Here is a 13,752-nt window from a genome sequence, read left to right on the forward strand (position 1 = left end):
ACACCTAAATATTCTGTCCAGTTTTATAGAATACGACCTGAATTTTCAATAAATTAAATCGTAAGCGTATCGCTGGGCAATTGCCGGGACTTCGAAAACTTCATATGTGGGAGAACGGTGAGTCTATTCGATTCAGAGCTAAATCCAAGGTGATCATAAGGGCCTATTACGGTCAGTGGTCCAACGCTATATTTGTCTTATCAATTCTACTGAGCACAGAGTGTGTCTGGATTGTTGGTACTTTCACGTTACTCTATGCTGAACGTATTTTATAATTTTTTGTTGACTTGGCAAAATGGACGTGATATAGGTTGTTACACAAATTGTTATGCTACTAAAATTATGGGTAAAAGTTAAATTTTCAATAATTCAACCCTGCTGGACACGAATTATGCGATTGGTTAGCCATCGAGTAGATCGATTACACGAAAATAAAACTGAATAAACACCAGTACTATATATTGGAACAGATGACACGTTTTGAAAATTTTGTGTAGTTAAAAAAAAACGAAATTCTTGTGCTTTACGTCATACAGATGCAGTTGTCAGTGAAATTAAATCTGACTCAAGACGAGTGAATCAAAACGGTTAGCCTGTTTTTAACGTAGAGTCTAGCCGTAAACTTTTTATTCGGTAAAACTTCTCCCAATTGTTGGTGCAAGCTAAATCTAAAGAATTGAAGAGGAATAGTAACTATTCAAACTGTATACCGATAAGGGAGCATGGAAGAGATTTTTCCATATGATTGACTAGTCACTAAATGACAATCATCAAGTTTTAGTGTAGGCTTTCGTTGTTATTCAACCGACAATACCTAAGCACGGAACACAGGAAATACAGTTCTTCGATCTTCTAGTCTATTTTATCTAAACCGAAAGAAAATGATTCGATCATTCTTAACTAAAAATTTCAATTTCAATTTCAATTTATTTGTAATCAAAGAACAAAAAGGATCACTCCTTATACAAATGTTCTGACGTTAACAAGGTATACGTTTTTTTAAAAATAAACAAAAACAAGAAAGAAATGAGTGAAAGTAGTACAATTTAACTTGAGCCTCAATCAAAAAAGAAAAAAAACTGAAGATAACAAAAAATAAAAATAAAAATAAAAGACAATAAAGAAGAGTCATAGCGGACTGTACGCATCAACAACATAATCAAAAACCAATGACAACATATAAGTTCATAACGATAAAGATATACCAACAATGCCTGTGTGCTATTACTGAAACGGTAAAGGTCGTAAGGTATGGTATGGTATGGTATGGTACCAGTGGACGGTGTGAAACATTTGTTCTAATTACTCAAATAATCCGTTGTCGATTGATGAAATGTTCCAGACAACGCCTTTTGAAAGATGCTAGGGATCCTGTTTGTTTAACGACATTTGGTAACCTGTTGTATTCCGATACAGCATCAACAAAGAATGAATGATTGTATTGACTAGTAGTGTGACGAGGAATGATTAGTAAGCTGGAGCGCCTCGATAGTTGTAGATTATCAAAAAGATAACTCGGTGACTTGTCGATGAGTAGTTTGAAGACGAGGATTATTGACCGGTGCTTAAGAAATTCCATAATTGGGCAGCCCAAAATACGATTTACATATTCCCTCGTACTACCACGTCTCCGAATTCCAAACACAAACCGTACGCACGCAGCAAAAGCTCTCTCAACCACTTGTATAGATTTCGCATTTAGATTTGACGAGTAAACTGATCCGCAGTATGTGAATAAGGGCAGAATGAGTGACTTGACCAACACGAGTCTGGTATGCCATGAAAGAACGTGGTGATTCGGCCATAAACTTCTCAGCCTCGAAAACACTTTGGCACTGAGATCAGTCGCGTGAGCGCTAAACATAAGATTTGCATCCATGGTGATTCCAAGATTACGAACATTATCAGAATAGTTAACCGTGACCCCATCAATAATAATGTTAGGTATAATGGTCCTCAGTACACCACTAGTAAAGATGATGGCCTGGGTCTTTCTGGCATTAAGCAGCAATCCATTTTCATTAGCCCATAAACAAATAGCAGCAATGTCGTCATTAATCTTCGAAAATGCATCAGCGACATCAGCTTCAGCACACGAATAATGTAGTTGGACATCATCAGCAAACATATGGTGTAACATGTACTTTAGTGAGCTCGGAAGATTATTGATGTAAAGCGAGAATACGAGAGGCCCGAGTACAGAACCTTGCGGAATGCCTTGACGGATTGAAATCGGAGGTGAAGTGTGATCATCGATGGTGACGCATTGCATCCGATCCGTTAAATAGTTGGCCACAAATGATGTAGCGGACGAAGATAGCCTGAATTCCAGACGCAGCTTACGTAGCAGTTTGTCATGTCGGATAGTGTCGAATGCTTTGGTAAAGTCCAGAAGCAACAAAATCGTAATCTGTTTTTTTTCAAAAGCTCGTCTGATGTGATCCGTTAAGTGCAACAAAACAGTTTCCGTACTGTGCTTCTTCCCATAACTTGATTGGTAAAGATCAATAAAATGAGAAGATTGTTTAACCTAATAAAACCAATAACGTACTCACATGAATATTGCATATGTTATGTACAAATATTAATCAGATTATCTGATTCAGATATGACCTTGGTGAGTATGTTATTCTCACAAAGTGTTGCTCATCAGATACGTTATCGATAAAATGCAAAATGAATTCTTCGAATGGATTACGAATTATTGATAATTTGTTTATTTTTAAAAGTAAATGTAAAGTCGCCGTCAATAATATTTCGTGCGTATTTCGGTCCAATTTAACCAAGATTTGATAACCGATTTCTAAGGAAGCGTCCACTTTATTAATCTTCTCTCGATAAAATTTCAGTATTTAAATGAAGGTGAATCGATGCATTTTCGTAGTATCAATTGTATCAAAAAGCAGTCAACTTCAAAGTATTTTTTAAGATGAGTTAACGGTTGACCCGCCTGAAGTAGTTGCATAAGTTGAAACCAAATTTGTTTGAATGAAAACTTTCACAACAATATTTTTTGCAACAACTCTCGCAACTACTTCAAAAGGCTTAACGATTGACCGGGGTAAACTTTCTTTCAATTTTCCGTGCAACTTTTTCTTCTACGTTACAGAACTATCGTTTTTGCTTTCATTGCATTTACATTGATAATGCAATTTTCTTCTGTGGTTGGTGACCCTATCAACCGTGTTTCAACTGCCAATATGGTTTGTTTGTACTGGGTTAAGTATATATTGAAATTTCGCGACACTCTTATACGCATGACTCAAATTCAATCGTAATACCTACTACTTACCTATAATTTCGATTTGATTCTGAAGTTGTTGAATTTGTAAGCCAGAGAGGATGTGAGTCAGATCCTCGACGACACATCGTATATGAGACTTAAGCAAAATATTAGTATGGAATTGACTCAATATCGAAAAAAAACAGTTGTTTTCTACATGGAAGAATTTCTGTAGGAAGATCTACCAGAGGCAGCATCCTGTGTAGTTTGCAACCCAATTCAAGTACCAAATGTGCAATGCTGCCCTCCGAGAAGCTGCCAAAATGTTGGATTTCCTATTATAATATGCCAGTGAACATCAAAACTTAAATAAAACAAGTGATCTTTAAGTATTCACTGTCGTTTTTAACTGCATATAATGAAGGGAAGGACTTTTTTCGATTCGATTAAATAGGAAGTAAATTGGATCCACTGATTGATCAAAAAGTAAGTAGATTTGAATTTGATTAAAATGTCTGTAAGTACCACAAAAAGTCGGTTAAAAGACAAAATTCGTAGTAGACCAACTCATCGGCAAAGTAGGTAAGATATGAGTCTCATTTTATAAGGTGAATAATGTAAAATTACAGAGTAATGTAGATGGTAAGAGTAATGTAGGCGGTAAGAGTAATGTGGTAACTGGCAATCAAACTCTGCTTAAATCAACGGAAATATGTGTGTCACGATTTCTGTCAGACCAGTCACCATTGTGAACTTCATGCCCGAAAATCTCTAAATTTTACGACATTTTATCGTTTACAGACCAATATCATTTATTACTTTATTTGAGCTAAGTATTTAATTTTCAAGAAATGGAAATAATAATCTATTACTTCATTTTTTTAAACATGTTTTTTGATGTAATAAGACCGAAATGTCACGTCATCATACTTATACCGCATACGATATGGTAATTGAAATTTTGAATGTTCTTGACCTTCAGTGACCCAAGGTTTGATAATCTATATCTTCAATGCGCTCAGATATAACTAAACCAAAAATGTTTATCAATACAACGCATCCGATAACAGATGCGATAGTTTTTTACAGCTGAATTTCGATAAATTTCTATAGAAACAAGATTAAAAGGCGATGAGAGATATTTTTCGATAAATATTTATTTATGCTGGAAGACATTCTTGAGTATTTACACATCGGGATTTTCAGTTCTGCGAAATTGACGGAGACGTTTGAAAAGACCAACTTGGTACAAAAGCAAAATTTGTATAGCCAAACTGTGCATCTTGTGATACATGCCTGCATTAAATGGATCGATATTTTTAAACATCTGATAGTCATTTACTTCAATTGCTTGTATAATATCCAAGGATATCCAAGATCATTAATCGCTTTCTATCTTATTCATTGAAGAAACATTAAGCCAAAATTGTTTGAGAAGTCGTCAGCCTTAAATTATTTGCAAATATATCGATGAAATAAGATATATCTCTAAAAATGATATGAGCTGCATTTTTGGTGACCAATAAAATTGTTAATTAGTAGAAAAGGTTTTCGATCCATGTTGGTAAATTTCTTGAAACATTTGGTAGGTAAGTGTTTGCCGGGTGTAAGCAAGTAAAGTTTGCAATAAAACGCTAAACGCTTATTGGTACTTGAATGGCTCAGATTTGTTTTTTGACTTTAAGAAGCAAACAAAAAATGTTTTGAGTTTTACACAAATTTCTATTTATTTTTCGCATTTCAATAAAGAAAATATGATTTTTTTATTTACAGAATATTTTTGTAGTGAGACATAATTAACCGTTACTTGTTGTTTTCTTGTTACTTTTTTATTCAATTTTTTTAAAGTTTATTTAGAGTGTAAATAAGAGTTCAAATGTTGGATATGACTAAATTTTACAATTTTTTTTAAATAGTTTTTACTCTAACATTTTATTTATTTATTCTAATTATTCATTTTCTATTTTTTATGTTTTTTATTTTCATTTTTCCATTTTTTTTTACTAAAATGTCATGTCGTGATTCTCTTTGTTTTACCTCTCAATTCATCCTATATTCTACTCCAACTAACTCTCATATCATACAAAATATAGGGATTGTATTGTACAATTTATGTTTCAATTCAAAAAAGATGGCCAATTCGTGTTCATAAAGATGGTTTGGCTTAGTTACATTCAATAATTATTTTCCGAAAAGGTGTAAAATTAATTTCGATCCTTGGTCTGAAAATGTTAGGCGACAGTGTGATGTGATGATGGGGTTTTTCTTGTCTCAGATGACTTGGATATGATTTTTATATTTTCATTTTTAAAATTAAATTTTTATTTATCTAAATGATAGGGAGTTATTGTTTTTATCACAAAGTAGATGCTTTGGTTCACGAATTGTAAGAATTGAAATTCGAGTTTTGCACATTTATTATTTTAAATGCAAATTTTTCTGATGGAAGTCCGGCCAGGCTTAGCTATTTTTACAAATATGTTAGTGTGAAATGTGAAGATTCGATGATTAGAAAAATTTGTCGTCAACACCGATCAGCTTTTATGTATGAATATTTCAAACTATACGACGCCAATAATTGAAGAAAAAAAAGAGATGTGATAGCTCACATGAAAAACTGATGTTTGCATATATTACATTGGCTGAGGAATATACTCAGACAAATTTCTCGTTAATAAATATTTTAGGAATTTAAAAATCGTTCCCCAATAATAAATCTTGTACCGCTGTTCATCGATGGCAGTAACAAAAAACAAACGATCAGGAAGGGCATATTATTGGTACATTTATTTACCGAATTTACTGTAATTTACCGAAAAACTCAACTTTACCGAAATTTACCCAAACACCGAAAATTTTCCGAATTTATGCATCGATAAATTTCGTAAATTAGGTAAACCAATTTATCAATAATAGGTCCTGATTCAGTCCAGTCGATAGTCGTACTTGTATTCTCTTTTACAGTAAAATGTTGGTTCAAACTAATAAATTAAAAGATTTTGTAACAAGCACTAAAGTTAGAAAAAGTCGACAGTGCAAATTTGTATAATTTAAATTCAATGTCGATAGCCAACTTCAGTATGACTGGCTTCAGATCAATGAAATCTTTGATACCTAAAATAAACAAAAACAGAATTAGAAGCGAGCTTTCGGTGTTGTCGACCATGATGGGAACATCAGTTTAGTGTTTCATTTGCGTTAATACTTCACTAACTAAAAAATAAGAATTATTTATGGAAAAACGAACATTTTCATAATAACCGTCAGTGAGCGCTCAGAGGTTTTCAAATGCACAAATGTAAACCTGTCGAATTATAGTTTTCCTTTTCGACATAAAATCAGAAATATCGACGAGAGCGCTCATAGCGGTGGTATGTTAAAGTGACCGTATATTGCCAGGCTGCAGATTTCCGGTGTTTGTCTTGTATTTTGGATTTTTGTAGATTTCTAGACCAAGTGAAAATGTAACTGTAGGGTGGTGGTAGTTTTATTTTAGCGGCTATATAGACTTTTTCTTTTGTATATTTTTAATAGTAATTTTTATTCTAAATATTCAATGCATTTTTGGTTCAATAAATATTTTTTTTATTTTTATTTTTTTCTTTGTTTTAAATATTTTTTTTGTTTTAAATTATTTTATTCTCTTTTCTTTGTGTATAATTTATGTGTATATATAGAGGGGGTATTGTGTGTATAATATATATAGAATTCTTTTCCCATCTGCGTGTCCCTTATAAATAAAATCTAATTTTCATTTTAGTTTAGATTTTCATATGTTTCTTTTTTATCTACATTTCATAAAGCTATGATCCCAATGTCAGCTGATAGTGGTACCTTACTGCTAAGCTATTAGTTACCATTGCTCAACATAAATTGTTTAATTCATTTCGAATATGAGTGTTTCTTTGGTTTTTGATCGGTACAATTTAAGAAAAAGAAAGAGCGCCAATCTTAACTTGTTTAATGATTCAATGCCAAGCCAAATTGTAGTAAAAGGCTCAATACTGTAGCTGACTCTTACACACAATTCCGTGCGTATACAATAGGGGTAGACCCGAAAAAATGACGCATTTTCGAAGTGGTATTTGATCTTCAAACAGTTATAACTTTATAGAAAGAGCTGATTAACTTTTGCAAAACATTTATGTCATCTGTTATAAACAGCGACGACAAAAATAATCGATAATCTTTCGACACTTTGGCTTTATATTGCGTAATGTATTTAAAGACTTTATCCGTTGAACTATACTTACAACATCAAGAGATTAGCTAGTTTCATTGGAAAATCGAACACTGTTCCATTACAAGATTCTTAGATCAGATTTTGACACCATTCGACTCGTCCGCTTTTCTTAGTGACAAGCGACTTCAAAAAAAAGAATTTTTTCTTTACTGAAGAAACTCATTAAAAATTGTAGGGGGAAAAGATTCTATGAGCTTGGACAAGAATTGCGCGTGTTATCGGTAAAATAAACTATATTTCGGCACTGGATTTATAATATAATAGTGACGAACAAGGAAACTAACAGCAATGCGAATCAGAGTTCTGTATAAGTTGGCCCCAGCTTGTTTACTGGAACAGCTGGCAGACATAAGAGGAAGCAAATTTGGTTGATGATAACTGTGATTGTATTTTAAAAGGAAATTTTACGAAAAAAAATAATAAAACGATGGCGCTCCCTTTTATTAAATAATGTCCCATTCCAGTATTTTCTGTGTGTGGAATAATGGAAGTTCAACTGACTTATTCGAAATTCTTATTCTGAACAATGGCAAACTTAAAAGACTGGTCCCTTAATCAGACATAAACTCGAAAATAAAGAATTACACAAACAAAAACTCAACAAGATTACATTCACATTAGTTTTTAAATATTTTTATCTTTTTCTTTAAATTTATTTTTTATTTTATTTTTAAATTCATTTTTTTTTTGCTTTTATTTAGATGATAATTTGTGGGGATGTTGTGTGTATGGTTTTTTTTACTTTTGTTTTAAATTTATTTATTATTTAGTTACAGAGTTTTGCTAATGATATTCTAGCGGCTTAAGAATTATCGTTTCTATCAAAAATTTTATGGATTATTAGAGAAATTACAGAACGTGTTCCTCAATTTTGTAAAAATACATTTTTATTTTTTAAACGAAACTTTTTTGGTTGTGACAAAATCCGAGTTTTTAACTATATTTGTGCTAAAAATGTCAATTATTTTTACGATGGTAATTTTGCTTTTGTTCCAAACCGAAGAGAGAAAATTTAAATTGTTCTTGCTCCATTAAATGTGACAAACCTTACACGACAACAAGTCAACCTTTCCGCTCAGAATAACAATTCACAGACGCTGTGAAAAGATAAAAACTTAGGGCTCGAACCGTCGACGATATCTTGAGATCGAAGAAGTTTAATTTTGCGAGTACTCAGAGTACAAATGCTTAACATTCAAATTCCACACCGCAAATGGAGCGCCAATTGTGAATTTAGATAAAATGTTTGTCAAAGTTGCACAGGTCGCAAGTCTTCCCTTATGATATCATGTGACAAATGAGCTGCCCGGAACGTCAATCATTGAGATATTGAATACCTTTCTACTTAGACAACATGCAGCATCGTTTGTTAGTTTTAAAGAAACTAAAAGATTGATCTGGAAGGTGATTCCATTCAATCTGGACGAAAAGTTCTGCCTTGTTACTTGTGACATTGTGTATGCATACCATCTTACGATTCTCCTTTTCTCATTCGCCAGGGTTTGTATTCGCAGCGAGCAAGAAGTTTTGTTCATTTTTTTTCACAATCTATTATGTTAAGTTCAGTCCTTATGACCTCACCAGTAAGTATTTAGAAAAGCAACAACGGTACACTCTGAAATGACCTCTACACTCTCCTGTAAGTAAATTTTGTGTGCTTATTCAATTGATGTCCCGACTCAAAAGTTATTCATTTAAATCTTGATATTTATGTGATTCTTAAGCACGAGATGATTCTATTTTTTATTAAAGTTAAAAGTCTTTGAAAAGGCTGCTTGGAAGCTGATTACAACACAGTAGAGATTTGTACATAAAAAAAGTTGAAATTTGAAAGAAAGAATTAGAAAATTTGGATGACAAAAATCAGAACGAAATCAGTGTGGTGAAATCTGAAATTATTGTGCTCTCTGATCAAAGATCCTTTTTTTTACTAATTTTGAGCATTCCATTGAAAAACAAAATCAAGTTTCTCGGTGAGCAAATATCGTACGTAACAACGGTCGATCAATGGTCGCTTAACCGAAAGAACTAAAAAAAATGTTTTATCCGTAACGCTTTAATTTTATTTATACATTTTCCGTTGCACAAAACCCATAAACAGAACAGAAAAACTCTAAAATTTTATTGCCTAATCGAATAAATAAACTTAAATTGCTACAGTCTAAGATGATGATTCCGACGGTACTACAACACTTTGAGATTCCTCAGTTTTGGTAGGATCGTCTTCGGTTTCCGCTTCGAGTGCAGCTGTAGCAGCAGCTCTAGCTTCAGCATCTACAAAATATTCTCGTTACCATTTCCATTCACAAAAGAAAAGTATTTTTGAATTTCAAACCTCTGACCGCTTGTTCCTTCCAAATTTTCTTGTTTTCCGCCAAACAATTGATCCATGGCTTTTTAATGCGAAACCGTGCCGGCTTATCATCGGGACCATTTTTCGGTACTTCTTCTTCACTTATTGCTTCAACTTTACCAGTCAGAGTATTGGAATCTTCGCCGGAACTTTTACATGCAATCGGTGCTATCGGAGCCAGTATGCATTCCAGCATATCGGCACAAACGCCCATGCTCGGCTCAACGATAAATTCAATGAAACCGATTTGTGATTCAGCCACCAGTGTATTGTTTCGATCGCACAACGGACTGTACGGAAGGCCTAATTCTAATTCGAGATCGCCTTGCCTAAAGAACTCCTCGAGCAACAACATCGTCCAGCGATGGTGTACGCCCCACTTCTTAGCAGGATGCGATATATCACAACAATGTAATACTAAAGCTAATGCTTTTGATTTGTCAACGGTCGGTTCGGCTAAAGTTAATAAATTTTTCATATTTTTCAACTGTTGAAAATGATAAGACATATCGGTCGCTAGCACCATATCGATCACCAATGTTCTCAATTCTCTGTACTCTTCCTTCGACAAATTGCCGAGAACATTGCAGTCGTCTTCATTTAGTACACGGAAAGCGGCACTGATATGATGATTTTCCAGTACGGCTCGATCATTGTACAGCATCGCAATGTCTGAACCAGACATTACGTGAAAATTGTTTGTCGTTCCCGTATGCTGGAAAAAATAGTCTCTTTAGTAAAGGTGTTATTACTTCATGCATGGACTACGAACTGAGGCTCCGTTAAAATCTTTTTTTTTACCTCAAAGTCGTGTACCAGGGCTGCAAGAAGTGTAGCAAATATTTCTAAATCTGACATCCAGTGCATCAGTCCGGTTTGGCAGAGTACATGGTGTACGGTTTGAGCGACGTCTGCGGCATGTAGGTTATTGTGGTAGGGATTTTTAAATTTACAGTAGCCTTCCTCAATTTTGACGAGGAATATTTCGAGAGTTGCTGGCGGTACTTTAAATTTGTGAATGATACCGTAACGATTGAGTAAGTCGTAGCCAAGGTACTTAACTGGTTGTCCGTTTGCAGCTTCTGCTAAGGCAAATACATCAAATGACCAGTCATCTAATGTCTGAAATGAAACAAATGTTTGTTGCAAATTTGCCATAATCTTTGTTAAGCGCTAATATTGAGTACCTTCAATACTTTAACAACCTCTGGAGGGAATTGCATCAATGCCGAACTGGATACTCGCCGATATATTCGATCAACAAATATACCGGCTCGTATTGCATGTGCCACCGAACGGAATTTTGGCTTTTCGTCTGACTTTTTACGCGTGGTGGCCAGCTGTCGGGTGAACGTGGAAGCCAACCATTCACGGACTTCTGGCGGCACGGCATCGGGTTGAACTTCGGACAATTCGTCATCCTCGTCAGCTAGGCGCCTACAGAAAGAAATTATTTTCGATTAGTGAAATGCTGACCGTCACAGTTAAGCCTCTAATAACATTTACGAAAAATAAATGATAATCATACTCCTCACATTGTCGTTCGATTGTTCGCTCATTTCTTTTTTTTTTTTACTTCTCCTCTCTTCTCGAATTTATATTAAGTTTAATGATGGAAACAAAAATTTTGATAGAAACTAAAACTTACAAAGCTCTGTGGAACATTTAAGCAGACTAAAACAACAAGCAAAAGCATGCATTTCATTGGTGAAGTGAAGAATGAATGATACGTTCGGGATGGGGAGAAATGCTGAGAATTTTCATTTCATTTCTGAAAATGGAAAACGGTGCGATACATGGAGAAATGATGATTTCAATTTTCATTTTAAATTTCATTTATAACACAAACAGTAGGGTAGCGTGGTAGATAGGTAGGTTATACTATAAAAACTCACCATAAAACCGTTTTACTTTTCCATAGCATTAAATTTTATATGATTGTCATCGACCTAATTGTCTGTGGCTGTACATTACTATTATATTAACGTGGAACTATTTTACGAAGCAATTTTATCTAAACATAACTTTGTTTGTGACATGCAATTCTCGTCTACGTTTAATATATTAGTGTGGTGATGGCAACGTATAATTTTATTGGAGAAATTGTGACGAGTCTTTCAAGTGATGTTTATTCCTTGTTATAATTCTATTATTCGTGGAAGAACAAGAGTAAGTGGCGGCAAAACTGGTATTTGATAAAAATAAAAATAAAAATTTTCTTCATCAACTTATGTCCTTTCGTATAGCGTGGTTCTCCCATCTATTTTCCCTATTAGAGCCTCGATTTTATTATGTTTACCTATGCCTCTGTGCTTCGCATCTGTTTATTGACTTTGCGATCAGTTTTTCGTTGCTAATTATAAAATCAGGAAACATGTAGAATCCAGAAGGACCTAACACTTTCTTCGCGCGGTGCGGTTGAATGAATTTTAACTGAGCATTTCGATGCACTTTTTATATTTTTGGATATTATGAGTCAGCTCGGAGCCCTGAACAAGGTTCCACAAAATTTTTTGATTTTCATCCATACCGTCGGTGACATTGGTGCATAGTCCATCCTGTCTACAGAGAGAGTGGTGGAAAACTGGTTGTGGCTTTAATCGATAGTGCCTGAAATTCTATTATCAATTTGGTACAAAATTTCACTGTAGAAGGACACATTTCACTTATTCATCCAACATATCGGCACTGTTGACATGAGTCATTGCATGTGTGGTGTCGATGGACAGCTGAGATTTCCAACATTTCAGAATTAACCATCTTAATTTTAAAAAAATTGTGCGTCTCAGGTGCTTCTGAAACCTGCAAATTTTACCAAATATGAGGGAAAAACTTTGAGCTACTGTCGGCCTCTATGTAGTTGGTCTCCAAAAATATTTTTTTGGTCATTGGTAGAGAAAATGTTGCTCTACTGCTAGAACTATTTATTAGCTTCATTTCTCAAGTATCTACGCCTCTATGATTGTTTGAAAATCACGTTTTTTCAACTTTAGCATGTCTCTGCCGGCTTCACTTGCACTTAGGGTACCAAATTTTTGTATAATTGTTATTAGAATTTCAGGCACTATCGATTGAAACCACAACCAGTTTTCCCCCACTCTATCTGTAGCCAGGATGGACTATGCACCAATGTCACCAACGGTACGGATGAAATTCAAAAATTTTTGTGGAACCTTGTTCAGGGCTCCGAGCTGACTCATAATATCCAAAAATATCAAAAGTGCATCGAAATGCTCAGTTAAAATTCATTCAACCGCACCGTGTTCGTCACACAGTAAAGACAGTAAAATGTCAGCATGAATTTTCTTCAACTATTTTTCAGCTGATCCACACACACAATCAAAACGGTGTTAACACTACCACGCACGTGCGTCTGGCAGCTTAGTGATTTAATGTGTGGATCAGCTGAAAAACAGATGAAGCAAATCCATGCTGAAATTTCACTGCATATGACTATTTAATTTGAAATAGACGACATAATGGTTACAGTCATACCGGTTGAGCTCTTTTCAAATATTTCCAAGTCTTTCACAAGAATAAAAAAAATTAAAATTTGATAAAAAAACCACAGCCTAAAACAAGAAAAAAATTTCTGGATTTATCCATCCATTAGAGTACTCGTAAAGTGCAACCTACTTATTAAGACTTTTCATGTGGAAGGAATTTAAATCACATTGATAAAAAAAGCCCACAATTTAGGCCTTGTTAACGACATAAAAGTCGCAAATGACTGACTGCAACTTTAATTTATTGATTCCGTCACGTTAATAGAGTTAAATATTGCACGAAACATTTGCCTCCAGTGTAAGTGTACCAACAATTGCTGTCTCATTTTAATAATTCCATAAATCAAAATTCTCGCGCAACCCCATTCTGCATTTTGTTTTATGGAAGCAACGCAGAAATATGTTGTTTACGTTTCGGTATTTCTTA

General features: G+C 34.3%; 1 protein-coding gene across 11 annotated transcripts in view; it reads right to left on the reverse strand.

Annotated features, from left to right (window-relative positions):
* Positions 1–8,213: 8,213 nt before the first annotated feature.
* Positions 8,214–13,752, reverse strand: part of LOC119077076 (calcium/calmodulin-dependent 3',5'-cyclic nucleotide phosphodiesterase 1-like) — a 265,077-nt gene continuing 259,538 nt past the window's right edge. For all 11 annotated transcript variants that reach the window (XM_037184229.1, XM_037184232.1, XM_037184230.1 and 8 more), the window contains 4 exons: positions 11,007–11,256; positions 10,621–10,941; positions 9,802–10,534; positions 8,214–9,740 (listed from right to left, as the gene is read on the reverse strand). In XM_037184229.1, coding sequence (XP_037040124.1) covers positions 9,628–9,740; positions 9,802–10,534; positions 10,621–10,941; positions 11,007–11,256 — 1,417 coding nt within the window. In that variant the 3' untranslated portion in view covers positions 8,214–9,627. The remainder of the gene's footprint in view (positions 9,741–9,801; positions 10,535–10,620; positions 10,942–11,006; positions 11,257–13,752) is intronic.

This window comes from Bradysia coprophila, unplaced genomic scaffold (assembly GCF_014529535.1).
Source record: "Bradysia coprophila strain Holo2 unplaced genomic scaffold, BU_Bcop_v1 contig_232, whole genome shotgun sequence".
NCBI lineage: Eukaryota > Metazoa > Arthropoda > Insecta > Diptera > Sciaridae > Bradysia > Bradysia coprophila.